Here is a 15810-nt window from a genome sequence, read left to right as displayed (position 1 = left end):
ACAGAGCGAATAAAACGACACTCAACCGCGAGGGAGAATCAGCGATGACTACTACCCCTGATGCCAAACAAGGATCTGGTGCAACTCAGCCTACTCTGAGTGTTCGATCTGTACTCCCTAACCCTACAAAGTGTTTAATTGAAGATTCAGAGGTCGAAGAATATGATGACATATTGATCGTGTATGTTTTAATTCTTCGACCATATGTTTTATATTGATGCACACTGACAGCCGACTTCACAAACTTTCTGAATATACAAACACACACGCCAATATATATGCGTTAGGAAAGCTGTTGCCGACCGCAACATGGGGGCAATATAGACCAATTAATGATGGTATATCAGAAGTGGAATGAATCCCATACAATAAGCTAGCAAGAGGCGCCTGATGAATTACATTCCAAAATTGTAACATAATAAATAGAAATCTTGTTTTCAACCAAGTTTAACGCATACTCCGGAGGATTTCACTGAGCATGCGAAAGGCTGAAACGAGCAAACTAATAAGAACAATGATAACAAATCGATTCCGTCGGAAAATACAAACCATGACAAAATAGCATCGATGAGGCCAGTCTCATAACTACCAATAGACTGATAGGTCTTGAGATTCTGACCGCAATGCTTCACAACAAGGACATTGCCGAACCATTGGGAAGCGTAGATGTTTGAAGGATTAGTGTAGATGGCATGGTTAATGGGAAGAACGAGATAAGGATGATAAAATATAACACTGTAAGCATCAGAGAATCTACTGATAGGAGATTCAGGAAATCCGAAAATAGAGATGATGCGAGTCGACAAGCGTGTCCGTAGTGAATAAAGACCAGACCCAACAAATATGTGCGCACGGACAATTCCATCCACATCTTGAGGGACAAGGGCACGATGATAAGTTCGCCCGCACTGAAAACAACATGGTAAATGGAGAGGAAATGATGAAAGAAAAAGATATACTCACCGGCTCATGAGAGAACATATCATTCTCGATTGCATAGACATCGAGAGCAGTTAATGGATTGCGAAATGTCATGACAGCGCGAAGATCAAGCAAGCAGCCAGTATTATATAACGAGCTGTGCACATTGACAAACACCGCCACAAACAAGCTCCAGAAACATCCGTTAGAATGGATGTCTCACAAGACGGAAGCAGAAGGAGAATCATCTGTCAGCCGAAATAAATAGCAGGCTCCTAAGACTTATGAGAACAAAAATGATTTAAAAAGAAAAGATAATACAACATCAATCACACACAAAATGGATACACGAACAATCACAGCATGCTTAGTCTCAAACTCGCCTGCCAATGGGTTTGTGGATGTCATCATCAGAGAACCCTTCGATCAGCAAAACCTGCTTATCCGCTCCAAGAAATTCTTTCACATTGACGCCAACATCAAAGAATGCAGAATCACGTTGTCGCACACTGAAGAACAGAATGATCAATTCCAACTTATGATCTTATACGATCACGAATTACACAGAAAGCACAATTGCCCTTACCTCGCGTACAAATTCATCGATAAATCCAATGTTGATGATCTCGGAAGGGAAGACTATATGGTGGTGATGAAAGCAATAGACATGTGTGTAATGTTGTAGAACCTGTGAATCGTATCTGACATAGATCCTTAATCATAAGAATGAAATGTAAAATACCACCCACTGATCAAATTGTCCAGAGCGAAAAAGACATATGGGACAAGGACAGTTTGAGCCTGTTCCCCGTATCAGCGCCATTACACATCTATAAACGATACAGTATCAGTGACAATATGAAGGGAAGGAAATATATATTACTGTTCTTCGTAGTCAGCTAAGCAACTCGAGCTTGGGAGCTAATCGGAAGCTGCTGTCCTTCCATTGGAAGCAGCCAAAAATTACACTGGGTCCTTGGAAGTACCAATAATAGTCTATGTTCTATGGAGTGGTCTTGGATTACGGCTGCATTGTCCTTGGAAGATGCCAAAATGGTGACGCAAGAGAGAAGCCTTCCAAGGCACATTTATATTTTTCCGACAACTCCTTATGGATCCCCTGTCTAGACCCAAACCTATTATTTCATCTAGAATCACTAGTGTTAGTACTGTGCTATTCCTTCTTGCCCAGCTCTCCTTTTGGGTGGAAGAAGTCCATTTGAGAGGCATGGTAGAGGGAGCTTGATAAATTCTTGACTCAAGGCAGAGAACTATGGACACGAATGTCGACAGCAAGGAGTATGAAGAACACAAAGTCCTTTTCAGCAGCGAAGAAGACATGAAGTCTCACGAACAGCGAATGCAAGTAAACACTAGTGAGAGAGCAAGTTAGAACAATAGAAAATCGTGATGGAGAAATTCTAGCCTACCTGGCTTTTCAACCCCAGGACGAGAAGCAAAATATTGCAGTGAAAGTGACTTTGGATGGCTTCCCAGATGGCAGAGATGACACATGGACCACATTTGGGACAGGCGAGGTCATCAAACAGAAACCACAGACTGAGCCAGATTGTCGGTTGGGACCACAAATAAGTGCATCATCATCTGTTTGAACTTGGTGTGGCGGCCAGAGCAGCGCATAGAGTAGAGTACCTAAAGTGATTATGAGTGCCAGTAATGTCTAGTTTGATTGATAGTTGTTGGAAGAGATCTATCAGAAACAATCAACAGCCGTGCTAGGGAAAGCTGGAACACAAGTCGAGTTCAGGAAGATGCAAGGAAAGCTGACCTAGCCACCAGACAGCATCCACGAAAACACCCAACAATATCTGCTACCACAAAGGCAGAAACTCCAAGAAACTGCATTGAAAAAATTGAAGTGAATTGAGATGGCAGGGTGGTAATGGTCCTGAAGAAGTCGGAAGATAATGGCAGAAAACAGCTTGAGTCGGTCAGTGGAGGTCCACATTTTATGCCAATAATGAGTTGCAAGTCTTATCTCAACACGTGTTCTGCTTACTGGGTCTATAGCTAGACAATTTCGGCCAGCAATGGTTGGGTGATGTATTTAATCTGTGGACAAAGATTGAAGTTTCATCATCACATTTTGTCATGGGTGTAAACTTTAGATTTCCAGAGGCATCCAAATGGCGCACACAACTTGAAATATTAGCAATCGCTGTGAGCTTGATCTTGAATCATACCTGACATCAGTCCATGGATATGTGTATTACACTACAAATAAAACATACAAGAAGGCTCAAGGCAGAAGGTTGTTGACATATATGTATATGCTGTAGTGGTAATACCACCCTCAAGGACAATGTTCTCTTTGTCAGTAATGTCAAGGATGGGGTGGATAAATATGCCATTCCTACACCCCATCACATACAATCTTGCAGACATGTCATTCTGCACAACATTCCTTTGCACATCTCTGTTGCTTGTCAGGCGGGGCTTATTTTGATTTGGGGAGTGACATTAGTGTTGCCAATGGTTCCGCAATATCTGGTGAGCTGGCACGGCCGAGCCGAATGTTAGCTGAGCCGTGCTATACGCGAGTGCTCGATTAGACAGACGCGGTCCCCTATGGGTGCCGTCTCACACTTGACAATTGTTCATCGGAACAGCGGTCCCCATTGAACTGCGTCTGTCATGACCATGAATCAATCAAGCACCCGTGCGCGGCACGGCTCTCATTGGGTGCCGCATCTGTGAAGAACACTAAGAACACCTGTCAATGACCCACCTGTTCGACGGCTCCCAATGGGGACCGCATCTGTCGAGCACACCACCTATCACGCACAAGCCACCCATCGGCATAGGCGCGGTCCACGTTAGTGTGACTGAACAGCGTCATCGGTTCCCAAAATTCGGACTTGGCACAATTTCTGGAACATGGCACGTGATTTGCCAAATCGGGTTTGTGAACTGTGAAGTGTAAGAATTAGGCCACAAATGTGGCCGCACGGCCGGAGAGTTGCTGTTCACCATAAGTTCACCCCGCAACTTAATCCATATCTTTCTCTCTCGTATTTCATCATCCGTATCGCATCATGTCATCTACATCCAACCTCACCGATATGGACATCGTCGCTCTTAAAAGCAAAATTCAAGAGCACTGCGACGGCATGCGAAGGCTCATCGACACAGCTCCGGCCGAGCGCTATGACGCGCTGTATGAAGAAGAAGAAGACTGGTGCCGGCGCTGGACGGAACTTTTTGTACGTTACTACACACACTTTTTCTGTTCTTTTCTCTTCATTCTCGTCAACTAACACAAGCTAACAATGACCATAGAGCGCGCTCATAGGTTGCCTCAACCTCGCGAGGAAGACAACCCTCCCGCTCGACTTGACCGTCGGGGAAAGGGGGTTATGTGCGCAAGCCATGCACAAACACCAGGCGTTTCAGCGTAAAATCCGCGAAATCACGAACGCGGCGGCGAGGCAGGCAGATGCAGATGCAGCTGCCCTGCCACCACAGGAGGAGGTTGTCGAGCCGGCTGATACAAGATGTATCATTGTCCAGCGCAAGAAGGAGATTCCGATCCCCGTTGACTCGGTCACGGACGGCTCCACGACCTCCGTTCCTAAGACGGTGAGGAAAGTTAAGCTGATTGTAAAGGTGCGGATGATATATCTCACTTAATTTCATGAAGAAACTGACCACCGATCCCAACATACATCAGGAGGTCAAACCCGGTCCATGCGACCGTTGTGCCAAGGCGGATCGCCCATGCGAGCCCAACACTGCAGGCATTGCTTGCGCCGCCTGCAAGCGGCTCAAGGCCAGATGTTCTCTCGTCGTCGGTGAGTCCTGTCATTTGCGTTTCTGCTGACTTAGCCGCTGATCCCTTGAGTGAAGAGAATATCAAGGCAAAGGCGACGCCCACGCCGGCTCCAGCGGCTCCAACGGCTGCCGGTCACTCACGCAAGCTGATCCCATATGTTCTGCTCCCAAGCAGTCGCAGCCTCTTTAACAACGGTCGCAAGAGAAAGATGGCCGAAATCGAGGAGGAGGAAGTATCGGAAAGTGAAGAAGAGGATGCCTTCTTGGCGGGAAGAATTCAAGCATTGCCCGGCTACATCTCCATTGTTGAGACGGCCCTCGCTGCATTAAAAAAAGAAGTCAGCGAGATTGACGCTTACAAGGCCAGACAACGCCGCCGCCTCTAGATATCTTGGCTCGCTTTCCTTGCGACCTTAATCTTACAATCTTACAAATACAATACTTACGTCGCATAAGCGCTTTACATACGAAATACAAGGGCTTCTTGGTTGGTTGGTTGGTTGGTTTGTGTATGTCACCACACATCCCTGAGATTAGTACTATGCCTGTGAGACGGCTCACTTTGGGGACCGGTCCTCTGAAGATCATTTTTCAATCACCTTCAATCACCCAGCCGTGAGACTGCGGCTCCCATTGGGGACCGCCGCATCTGTCGAGAACGGATGTCAAGCACATGCCTACAATGCGGCTCCCATTGAGGACCGCTCCGGGCAAGCACACGCACCTGTGAAGCGGCTCCCATTGGGGACCGCACCTATCAAGCACACTGGTCAAGCACCCACCAGTGGGACGGCGCACCACACACCAATTGTTCACTACACAGACGGCTCCCAAAGGAAGTCAAGATCACTGACAGGCGCGGTCCCCCATGGGAGCCGTCTCATAGGTGGGTGCTTGACAATTGTCCACCACAGAAGCAGTCCCCATTGGGAGCCGTCTCACAGGTCGATTGCTTGACCTCCGTTCTTGACAGATGCGGTCCCCAATGGAAGCCGCCGCCTCACAGGTGCATGTGCATGTATGTCCGAAGCTCATGATAGGGTGCGGTCCCCAATTGGGGCCGTCTCACAGGTGGGTGCTTACACCTCACACACTTGTCGCGCGCTCCAATATATGAGACTGCGGCTCCCATTGGGGACCGCATCTGTCAAGAACGGATGTCAAGCAACCGACTTGCGAGACGGCTACCAATGGGGACCGCTTCTGTGGTGGACAATTGTCAAGCACCCACCTGTGAGACGGCTCCCATTGGGGACCGCACCTATCAATCCGGACGGCTCCCAAAGGAAGTCAAGATCACTGACAGGCGCGGTCCCCCATGGGAGCCGTCTCACAGGTGGGTGCTTACACCTCACACACAGCGGCCGCGTCTGTCAAGCACATTTTCAAACCAACCGACCATCATATTTGAGACGGCTCCTGTTATGGATTGCATTAATCAAGACCACGAGCATATGATATATGTGCACCTTCCTATGTCGTGGATAACACGTGAGCCGCCTCACAGCCCGACGCGATCAAGCAGTCCACTTGACATCCGCGGCACCCAATGGGAGCCGCCTAAGATGCAGGTGGTTCGAATGGTGTGCTTGACACACGCGGTCCCACATGGAACCCGCATGACAGCTGAGTGATCCAGTAATTGACTTAACAGACACGGTCCCCGATGGGAGCCGTCTCACAGATGCGTGCTTGGCTGACACAATGCCTATTGGCGGCCGCCTGATACGTACGTGCTTGACATGTGTCCTTGACACCCGCGGTCCCCCAGGGGGGTCGTCTCTATCTCTATCATGCGCTCTGTTTGTCTAAGGGGTATTGAAGCCAACCACTAACCAACCAACCAATTTATATACATCTACCAATCAACCAACCAACCAACCAACCAACCAACCAACCAACCAACCAACCAACCAACCAACCAACCAACCAACCAACCAACCACCAACCACCAACTAACTACATATCTTCCTCTGACCCTGACTCCTCTTCCTCCTCACGCAGCAAGATCCTGTCCGGGATCGGTGCAATCCCATTCACCCATTCTCGACGGTTCACCTCAGGCTCATCCATCTCCTCTTCCTCAGCAGCCTCCTCTTCCTCCCCTTCAGCATCTCCCCCAGGCACACGCTCCGGCTCCCATCTTGGAGCATTTGACGATGGGCTCACAATCACTTGTGGGGCTTGACCCCCATAATTGGCCGGAAGAATCCTGAAGTCGTTGTTTGCCGTGTATTTCCACAGCCGGTCCTTGTGTGGCTTAGGAACCCACAACAACTGCTTGAACAATCTCCAGTACCTGGTTCTGATTGTATCAGCAGATTGGGGCGGCAATCTCTGTTTCATTTGGAACCATTCCTCCCAATACTTCATGGTCGGAAAGTTTTGTGGCTGCAGTCGGAGCGGTGCATTCCGAGGCGGAAAGAAAATGTCGAAAGCATCCGCCCATTCCTGTCCAGTTACTTTCTTCCACTGAACCCGGTTGAAGACCATCGCCAGGTTCAAGTCCTTGTAAACCTCGTCAGTCACATGTAGTCGTTCTTCCATCGACAGTCTGCAGTGCGATGCCGCGAATTGCTGGTTCTTCAAGTTTCCACATTTTTGCAGCAAGTCGCTGCAAAACTGATTCCAAAGCTTCGTCAATTGGACCGAACACTCTTCTTCAATATCAGGAGGTAAGTCAGCCCGTTCCTCCCATGGGAGGTCCTCGCCAGCATCCTGTTGCGCACCACCCAAGTCAATATCAAGGCCTACAAAAATTGGTGCCGGTGCCGGATCATCCACTCGGTGCCTCTTGGAGAATCCTTTCTGTGTCCGCACCCGTGTCCGTGGCACCATCGTCCGGGGAATGAAAGCCGGAGGATGGTACTTGCGCTTTAGTGCATCGTAATCCATGCCAAACACAAACTTGAATGTTGACTGACGCATCATGGGGCCTCGCTGCAGACGGGGAACATCTGTTGTTGGCGGCCAGACAATATCTCGGAAAAAATATGCTCCAAACGCGCTGAATGGCAACATATCACCGTGCTGAATGTTGGCATCCCTGGGACGGATTTGCAACATGTCATTTTGATAATCCCGTGTCAAAGGCAGCACGGTGCACATGACATCACGTGCTGCGGAACCATCATCTGGCCGGGAGTGCAACCCATTGGTCATCCAGTGAATCCCTGCAGTCAGGGCGAGGGCATCAGGTCCTATCCGAAGTGCACCACCAGTTTGATTTTGCAAAGCCAAGGTCCGCGAAAATGCCGTCACACGAATAATTCGCCATTGCCTGCAAAGAAGGAATATTGCATCAGCCCAATGCAATGCATACAGTCAGGCGATGGCTCCCATTGTGGAATGCAACCAATCACACCAACCAGCCACCCAACCAAAAAACACTGCTCACTCACCACCAATCCTTGCTCTCGAATGCCAATATGCTGTTCCGTATCAACTCCTCTGGAAATCGAAGACCCCTGCTGGCGGCATACTTGACTGGAAGTCTGAGCTCGAGACGAGCAGCACAGCTGTGGTTCTCCTTTGCATCGTAGTACACGTCGAAGATCTTCTGCATATATGGAGGTGGACACCCTTCCAAGAGCTGTTTCCCACTTATCGCCAATCCATGTCTTCCTCCGTCCAATTGTTGAATGAGTGCTTTATCCGTGGTGTAAGCTTGCAAATATACTGGGTTATCGTCACCCAATGCAAATGTGCCGCGGAATCCAGAGACATGCAATAAACCTGCACATATATCTCTGTTGTAGTCGCGTGAGGGACCGTTGACATAGTTGGCAGCCCGGTTGTCATTCAGGCACGTGAAGTGGTTGATGATGTGGGTATGAGAGTCCGTACGCCACTGATACGAGAAGCCCGGTTCGGATATTTCCAGTCCTACATCAATCCAGCAGTTAGTTTCCTCGCGCAAACCAGGATCCAGGTCATCCATCATTTCGAATAGCGCCTCCAATGCGTCATATTGAGACTCCGGAATATGTTGGTTTGCCTCCTTGACACCCTGGACCTGTGTCATGAACAGCATGTCTCTTGCCCACGGATGCTTTTCAGACAAAAACCTAGGCAGTTCATATCCCAGATTGGGCACCATGGCAGAAGGGAAAGGACGAGTTCCATATTGATACTGATTGTTGCGTTTCTGTGCACGGATCAGGGCAGTGGCATAGCTGGTTGGCCAATTGGTTACAGTCTCTGGATTGAGGTGCTTGAGTGTGGGCAACAGACCATCCTCATAGATCGCGGTTTTCTGCTCGAGAGTAAGCTCGACAGAGGTTTTGCCCTGTTCATACAATGCTGGGAAGAAAATTCGCAACCTGGTGCGAACATTTGCAACACCCAAGCATATGTTGGGAATCTGGTGTGGATATACTGGCACTTCAGGCTGTTACAAGTGGCTATGAGTGGCACTGCATATATGAAAGGGTGCAGAGAGATTTACCCGTAGCGCATGAATCTTCATTGGAACCTTGACGTGAACATGGGAGGTAAGAGTGTCGACAGGATTAGAAAGAGGATAGATATAGATGTCTCGGACGATAGGGATCCAATGAGTGAAGCTGATGAGGCTGTCATAATCTCTGACTACAGTGACTTCTCTGTCACGAGTGATTCTGTTACGTGTGGGTTCTATGGAATACTGGATACCAGTGGCAGGATCCTTGCCAGTGAGTGCGAGATTGAGGGCTCTGTAGTATATAGCATGATCCACAGGCTCGTGTGGCTCATTAGCAAACAAAAGGGGGACACATTGATTGTTGAATGTGGCAAGGGAGCACCCTTGAATATTCTCGTGGTTAGGTGCGTTGACTGGCATGTCAAAGATGATAACAGTCGCAAGGATGGAAGATACCCCCAGTACAGGATGTTGTTGTGGGAGGCGGGGGAAAAGAATTTCATTCTTAATATCATGGAGTTGGAGTTTATATAGGACATTGTGACGTAATGTCACAGTCAGGGTCAAGAATTAAAGTTTGACAGATGGGATAATGATTGTGACGTCACAGTCAGGGTCCATGACATAAGTTTAATAGATGAGGTAATGATTGTGACATGATTTACATAATGAATCTTCAGTTCATCTGTGTCAAGACCGTGTTCAACGGGTCGGACCGGAGGGGCTTAGCTTCAGCTCTTGCGCTGCGCTCTTTACCCGAGTACGTGCCCCTAATTTACAGGGGGCAGATATCGTCGGCCGAGGGGTACGGACGGGCCGGACGAAAGAGGGAAGACTACCCGATGGTAGAGGCAGAGGTATTTAGCCTTAGGGATATAATCCCGAGGCTTGGAGGATCGGACTAGGATAATAATCCTAAGAGCCGAGAGAATACGAGGATTGAACAGAGTCTAAGTTAATATTCGAACTGAGGAAATACTACAGGTTACAAAGGGTTTATATACTGTAGTGTATCCGACGGGTATCCGGCCGAAGCCCAGTCTTCGGATCAGAGGGCTATGTAGAAAGTGTACTAACGGATATGAACTGCTGCGGACGATCGAGAATGGAGCCGGAGATTAAATGAAACAGGGGGGACAAGTTAAATGAAAGGGAAATGAATAGACTAACGGACAGATCAGAATGAACCCGGATATTAACTGTCAGAAGGATCCGGGCGTATAGGGGCATCAAGAAGCATATACAAATGGGGACACGGGGAAATTAATTCTAGAACGGACCGGACGAGAAGCCTCAGGTACGGAATATGACAGTTTTAGGTTGAATTGCTATTTGGTGCACCATAACAGGCAATAAAATTTACAATCATATCATAAGACTATGATGGTATGAGCCAAAGTTGGATGTTACAGTCAGCGCACCATACATTATACATGCCCCCCCCAATGGGAGCCATCCCTCCAAGCAGTACAGTTATCAATCGGCATTTGGGACACGAAATTGAAAAATGAAGTACCGTGCTTTTACAACACTGTATAAAAACTCAGTTGTATTGTTCCTAGCAAGTATTGTATGTCAAAATTGCATATTTAAAGTTTCAGAGAAAAATATACAACCGTTCATGCACGACACTCAAAACAGTGAGGGGACCTCTTTTTTGCTCATTAACACTCTGTGAGACACGTGACTCATTACTAACTTCCCTTATCAAAAGTTTCGAAACATTAGCAAAATTATTATCAGTTACACATAGCAGTCACCAGTTTTCTTCACCACACACTTAATTCTTGATGTCAAACAGCTTGAATATATGGTATGGATAGTTTGAATGTTTGTTAATATAGTTATTGTAGTTTTTTGTGTTATTATACTGTTGAATATTGAACACAATAGAATTTAAATTTTCAAAGAGCTAAAACTAAGACTATATACAGTACAAACACACTTCTCAAGCAAAATTTCATAGATGAAGTTTGGGCAAAATTTGATGCCATGTAAGAGGCAAGGTCAACAAAGCTTATGGAAGTATTATTGAGGCCATAAAGTGAGTTGTGGATGTGTGAGATGCATTTTGTATCATGGAGTGATAGTGTCTCACGGACCGATTGATAACTGTACATGCGGCACTCAATGGGAGCCGTCTGTACTAGCAATGCATGCATGGGGCACTCAATGGGAGCCGTCCTTCGCAGCAATACATGCGGCACTCAATGGGAGCCGTTCCTCCATGCAATACATGCTGCACTCAATGGGAGCCGTCTGTACTAGTTATGCATGCATGCGGCACTCAATGGGAGCCGTCCTTCGCAACAACACATGCGGCACCCAATGGGAGCCGTTCCTCCATGCAATACATGCTGCACTCAATGGGAGCCGTCTGTACTAGTTATGCATGCATGCGGCACTCAATGGGAGCCGTTCCTCCATGCAATACATGCTGCACTCAATGGGAGCCGTCCCTCCATGCAATACATGCGGCACTCCATGGGAGCCGTCTGTACTAGCAATGCATGCATGCGGCACCCAATGGGAGCCGTCCCTCCAAGCAGTACATCCGGCACCTAATGGGAGCCGTCCCTCCATACAATACATGCGGCACTCAATGGGAGCCGTCTGTACTAGCAATGCATGCATGCGGCACTCAATGGGAGCCGTCTGCACTAGCAATGCATGCATGCGGCACCCAATGGGAGCCGTCCCTCCAAGCAGTACATCTGGCACCTAATGGGAGCCGTCCCTCCAAGCTTTTGATATGTCTGGGTGTCTGCAGCTCGACCAAATATTATCATCCATTTCTAATGTTGTCGATATTTCTTTTATAGCGCATCTAGTGAGTCTAGATTCATGAGTGTAGTTCTTTTGTATTCTATGTGAGTCTTTTCTTGTATTCCTTGGTGTGCTAATACTTGTGTTATCATTGCTAATTTTGCTCCTTGTAGGTCAAAATCTGCTGGTATATCTAGGTTTAGCAGGTCTGTTTTATTTTTTTGGGCTCCTTGATTTGCTAGTACGTCGGCTGCTTCGTTTCCTTCATTTGTTATGCTGAAAGCGTAGACTCAGGTAAGAGCTCTGTACTAAGTCTCAGAGGAGACGAAGATAAGGCAGAGGTTCGTTTATCGTTATCTGTTTTATTTATCAATTTTTGTCAGTATGCTGATGGTGTGTATGTTACATATGTTCTTATTTATGTTTTGGTTACTGTTTTGCAAACTGTGTTATGTGTCTTTGGGGCTCATGTTTTCAACGGTAGGCTATTATGTGTTTCATTTACTTTTTTGGAGATACGTTGGAGTGCTCGTTTTCATTCTTGATTCTTTAGCTAGTGTGTGTCTGATGAGCAGTTTTACACTCGTCCTTGCCAGCTTTTCTTCACATGCGCGACCTTCCGCACTCTTCCACAGCACGCACAGCACTTGCACATCCTTCCGCATACCAGCGCTTTACTCAGCATATCCTCCCATATTGCCTAGTTGTGCATTGAGTGCTAATATCATCACTGCTATTGTCTATCATCTCTCTAGTTGTATTAGGACTTGTCTATTAGCCTTCTGGAGTATCCTTATTGTCAGCCACCATCCAATTCCTACTTTGCGCATATTGCGTGTCCATGTCATATCCTGTTCCTAAACCTTCTCATCTGGTCCGGTCCATCCAGTTCCTTGGGTCCAGTCTAGAACTCATTTTCCCTGAGTCCCCATTTGTATATGCTTCTTGCTGCCCCTATATGCCTGGATCCTTCTGACAGTTAATGTCTGGGTTCATTCTGATCCTTCTGTTAGTCTATTCATTTCCTTTTCATTTAACTCATTCCCTTTGTTCCATTTAATATCCAGCTCCATTCTCGATTGTCCGCAGAAGTTTCATGTCTGTTAGTACATTTTCTACATAGCCCTATGTTCCGAAGACTGCACTTTGGCCGGATACCCGATGGGTACACTACAGTATATAAACTCCCTGTAACCCGTGGTATTTCCTTAGTTTGAATATCATCTTAGACTCAGTTCATTCCTCGTGTTCTCTTGGTCCTTAGGATTGTCATCCTAGTCCGACCCTCCGAGCCTCAGGATTATATCCCTATGGCTAAATCCCTCCGCCTCTACCTTTAGGTAGTCCATATCTTGTTAGTTTCTACCTGGACATAGTCTCCATCAAGAAGCATATACAAATAGGGACACGGGAAATGAATTCTAGAACGGATGGACCAGACCGGACGAGAAGCTTCAGGTACAGAATATGACAATCTGTCGAGAAGCCTATATTATTATAGGTTAGGTTTTAGGTTTAGGTTGAATTGCTATTTGGTGCACCATACTAGATGGTCATGTGGGTGTGTGTGTCTCATGGGTTCATGTTTTCACTCTAGCACCCACAATTTTACACAGAATCCTTCTGTATGTTACATATGGGTTCTCCCCAGCATAATACACATTGTCATATTTTTTTGTGAAAAAAATCCAAGTGGTTCTCGTGCCAGGGCTCAGTTTATGGTGCTGGAGGCTAGTTTTACACATAGAATGCACACTCCAGCAAGCATATCATCAGGGAAAATTCTGAAATGGTACATCGTGATTGTATATGATTAGGCCATGTTAAAATAAATATCTCTGAGACTATGTTCTTGATAGAATGATATGCAGTATAAGAAACACGATCAGATGTGACAATTCATCCAAAGTATGATGTATGAATTGAGATTCCGCTGTGCTGAAATGTGGCACTAAACACATGCTCACTTATGTTGGGTTGCTGGTGTATATGTAGTTGTGCAGGGCATGAAATGGTTTGATGGCAGGGTGTGATATAGTGTGACAAAAATGCAAACCCTTGAGACAATCAGACATTAACCCTCCGCTGGACTCAACTCTTCAAATCTCAAGAAAACAATTAGCAGGCATTGTATTTTCAACATCAAGCTATCCAAGAGTAAAAAAATTTGATTTTGGCCCAGACATTGAGGAGCTATATTGTCATTGCAAGAAGAAACGTGAACTCTGGTGACCATCTAGTAACAGGCAATACAATTTACAATCATATCATAAGACTAAGGTAGACGACATGAAAATCCAACCAACCACATTTTGAGACACCACTTTGCACAACTTATTGCACTGTCCTCATCCACTTTCCAAACATTCTTTTTTGCACCAATCTATTCCTAAGATCTCTCTAGATAGCTTGACAGTCTCAAATTTTCTCAAAACTGAAATTTGAGAGAGTTATTTCCACTTTTTCTATTTGTTGTATTTCATCTCCAAATACATGTCTGATGCTATAGGTGGAAAATAAAATATTTGTCCCTTATATTTGGCCACATCATGTGATACCACATTAACCAACCAACCAACCAACCAACCATATATGGTAGCTTACATAACACCAGGCTGTGCCACAATCAAGTCAGCACTACTAGTGTGTAGTCAGTCATAACCAACCATACTCCTTTGATACTCCTAGTACTTTAAGTGTGGATGTAGGGTATAATAAAAAAGCTTATTGATTGAAAATACCTTTTTTTTGATGTTGTCAAAGTGATTTTTGAGGCAAATAGTGATTTTGGATTTTTCGGATTCTGAGATTTGGCCGTGGGAACAGTCACATGATCACATGGCAGCACTAATTGGATTTCAATGTTGTCTACCTTATGATGGTATGAGCCAAAGTTGAATGTTAGAGCCAGCGCACCATACATTATACATGGCCCCCCAATGGGAGCCGTCCCTCACAGCAATACATGCGACACTCAATGGGAGCCGTCTGTACTAGCAATGCATGCGGCACCCAATGGGAGCTGTCCCTCCAACCAATACATGCGGACTCAATGGGAGCCGTCTGTACTGGCAATACATGTGGCACCCAATGAGTGATCCGGCTTAGGTAGTGCTTTAGTTAGTATATCGTCAAGCACACCATTCGAACACCTGCATCGTAGGCGGCTCCCATTGGGTGCCGCGGATGTCAAGTGGACTGCTAGATCGCGTCCGGCTGTGAGGCGGCTCACATTTTATCCACAACATAGGAAGGTGCACATATATCAGATGCTCGTGGTCTTGATTAATGCAATCCATAACAGGAGCCGTCTCAAATATGATGGTTGGTTGGTTGGTTTGAAAATGTGCCTGATAGACACGGCCGCTGTGTGTGAGGTGTAAGCACCAACCTGTGAGACGGCTCCCAATGGGGACCGCTTCTGTGGTGGACAATTGTCAAGCACCCACCTGTGAGACGGCCCTCATGGGGGACCGCGTCTGTCAGTGATCATGACTTCCTTTGGGAGCCGTCCGTGTAGGTGCACCGTCCCACTGGTGGGTGCTTGACCAGTGTGATTGATAGGTGCGGTCCCCAATGGGAGCCGTCTCACAGGTGGGTGCTTGACATCCGTTCTTGACAGATGCGGCGGTCCCCAATGGGAGCCGCGCGCCTGTCTGTTAACTTGACTTCCTTTGGGAACCGTCCGTGTAGGTGCGCCGTACCACTGCTGGGTGCTTGACCAGTGTGTTGATAGGTGCGGTCACCAATGGGAGCCGCTTCACAGGTGCGTGTGCTTGCCAGGAGCGGTCCTCAATGGGAGCCGCCTCGTAGGTGGGTGCTTGACATCCGGTCTTGACAGATGCGGCGGTCCCCAATGGGAGCCGCAGTCTCACGGCTGGGTGATTGAAGGTGATTGAACAACGATCTAAACTTTGGTCATGAGACGG

General features: G+C 46.9%; 3 protein-coding genes across 3 annotated transcripts; 2 read left to right on the top strand and 1 right to left on the bottom strand.

Annotated features, from left to right (window-relative positions):
- Positions 1–1261: 1261 nt before the first annotated feature.
- On the top strand, positions 1262–3129 carry DEU56DRAFT_756352 (uncharacterized protein; the record flags this gene model as incomplete). Its single annotated transcript, XM_041350020.1, has 6 exons — positions 1262–1590; positions 2074–2152; positions 2189–2287; positions 2370–2493; positions 2811–2872; positions 2953–3129. The coding sequence occupies 6 exons, from the start codon at positions 1262–1264 to the stop codon at positions 3127–3129; spliced, it is 870 nt and encodes a 289-aa protein (XP_041208190.1).
- Positions 3130–3977: 848 nt separating this feature from the next.
- DEU56DRAFT_756351 (uncharacterized protein) lies at positions 3978–6525 on the top strand (the record flags this gene model as incomplete). Its single annotated transcript, XM_041350019.1, has 11 exons — positions 3978–4145; positions 4222–4548; positions 4583–4733; positions 4768–5051; positions 5251–5599; positions 5687–5731; positions 5754–5784; positions 5832–6049; positions 6157–6296; positions 6340–6442; positions 6485–6525. The coding sequence occupies 11 exons, from the start codon at positions 3978–3980 to the stop codon at positions 6523–6525; spliced, it is 1857 nt and encodes a 618-aa protein (XP_041208189.1).
- A 147-nt stretch (positions 6526–6672) lies between these two features.
- Positions 6673–9535, bottom strand: DEU56DRAFT_756350 (uncharacterized protein; the record flags this gene model as incomplete). Its single annotated transcript, XM_041350018.1, has 3 exons — positions 6673–7993; positions 8115–9103; positions 9161–9535. The coding sequence occupies 3 exons, from the start codon at positions 9533–9535 to the stop codon at positions 6673–6675; spliced, it is 2685 nt and encodes an 894-aa protein (XP_041208188.1).
- Positions 9536–15810: the final 6275 nt, after the last annotated feature.

The sequence above is a fragment of the Suillus clintonianus genome, assembly GCF_016758775.1.
Source record: "Suillus clintonianus strain FC179 chromosome Unknown DEU56scaffold_38, whole genome shotgun sequence".
Taxonomy (NCBI): domain Eukaryota; kingdom Fungi; phylum Basidiomycota; class Agaricomycetes; order Boletales; family Suillaceae; genus Suillus; species Suillus clintonianus.
Note: the sequence above shows the minus strand (reverse complement) of the source record. Positions and strands in the feature narration are given on the sequence as shown.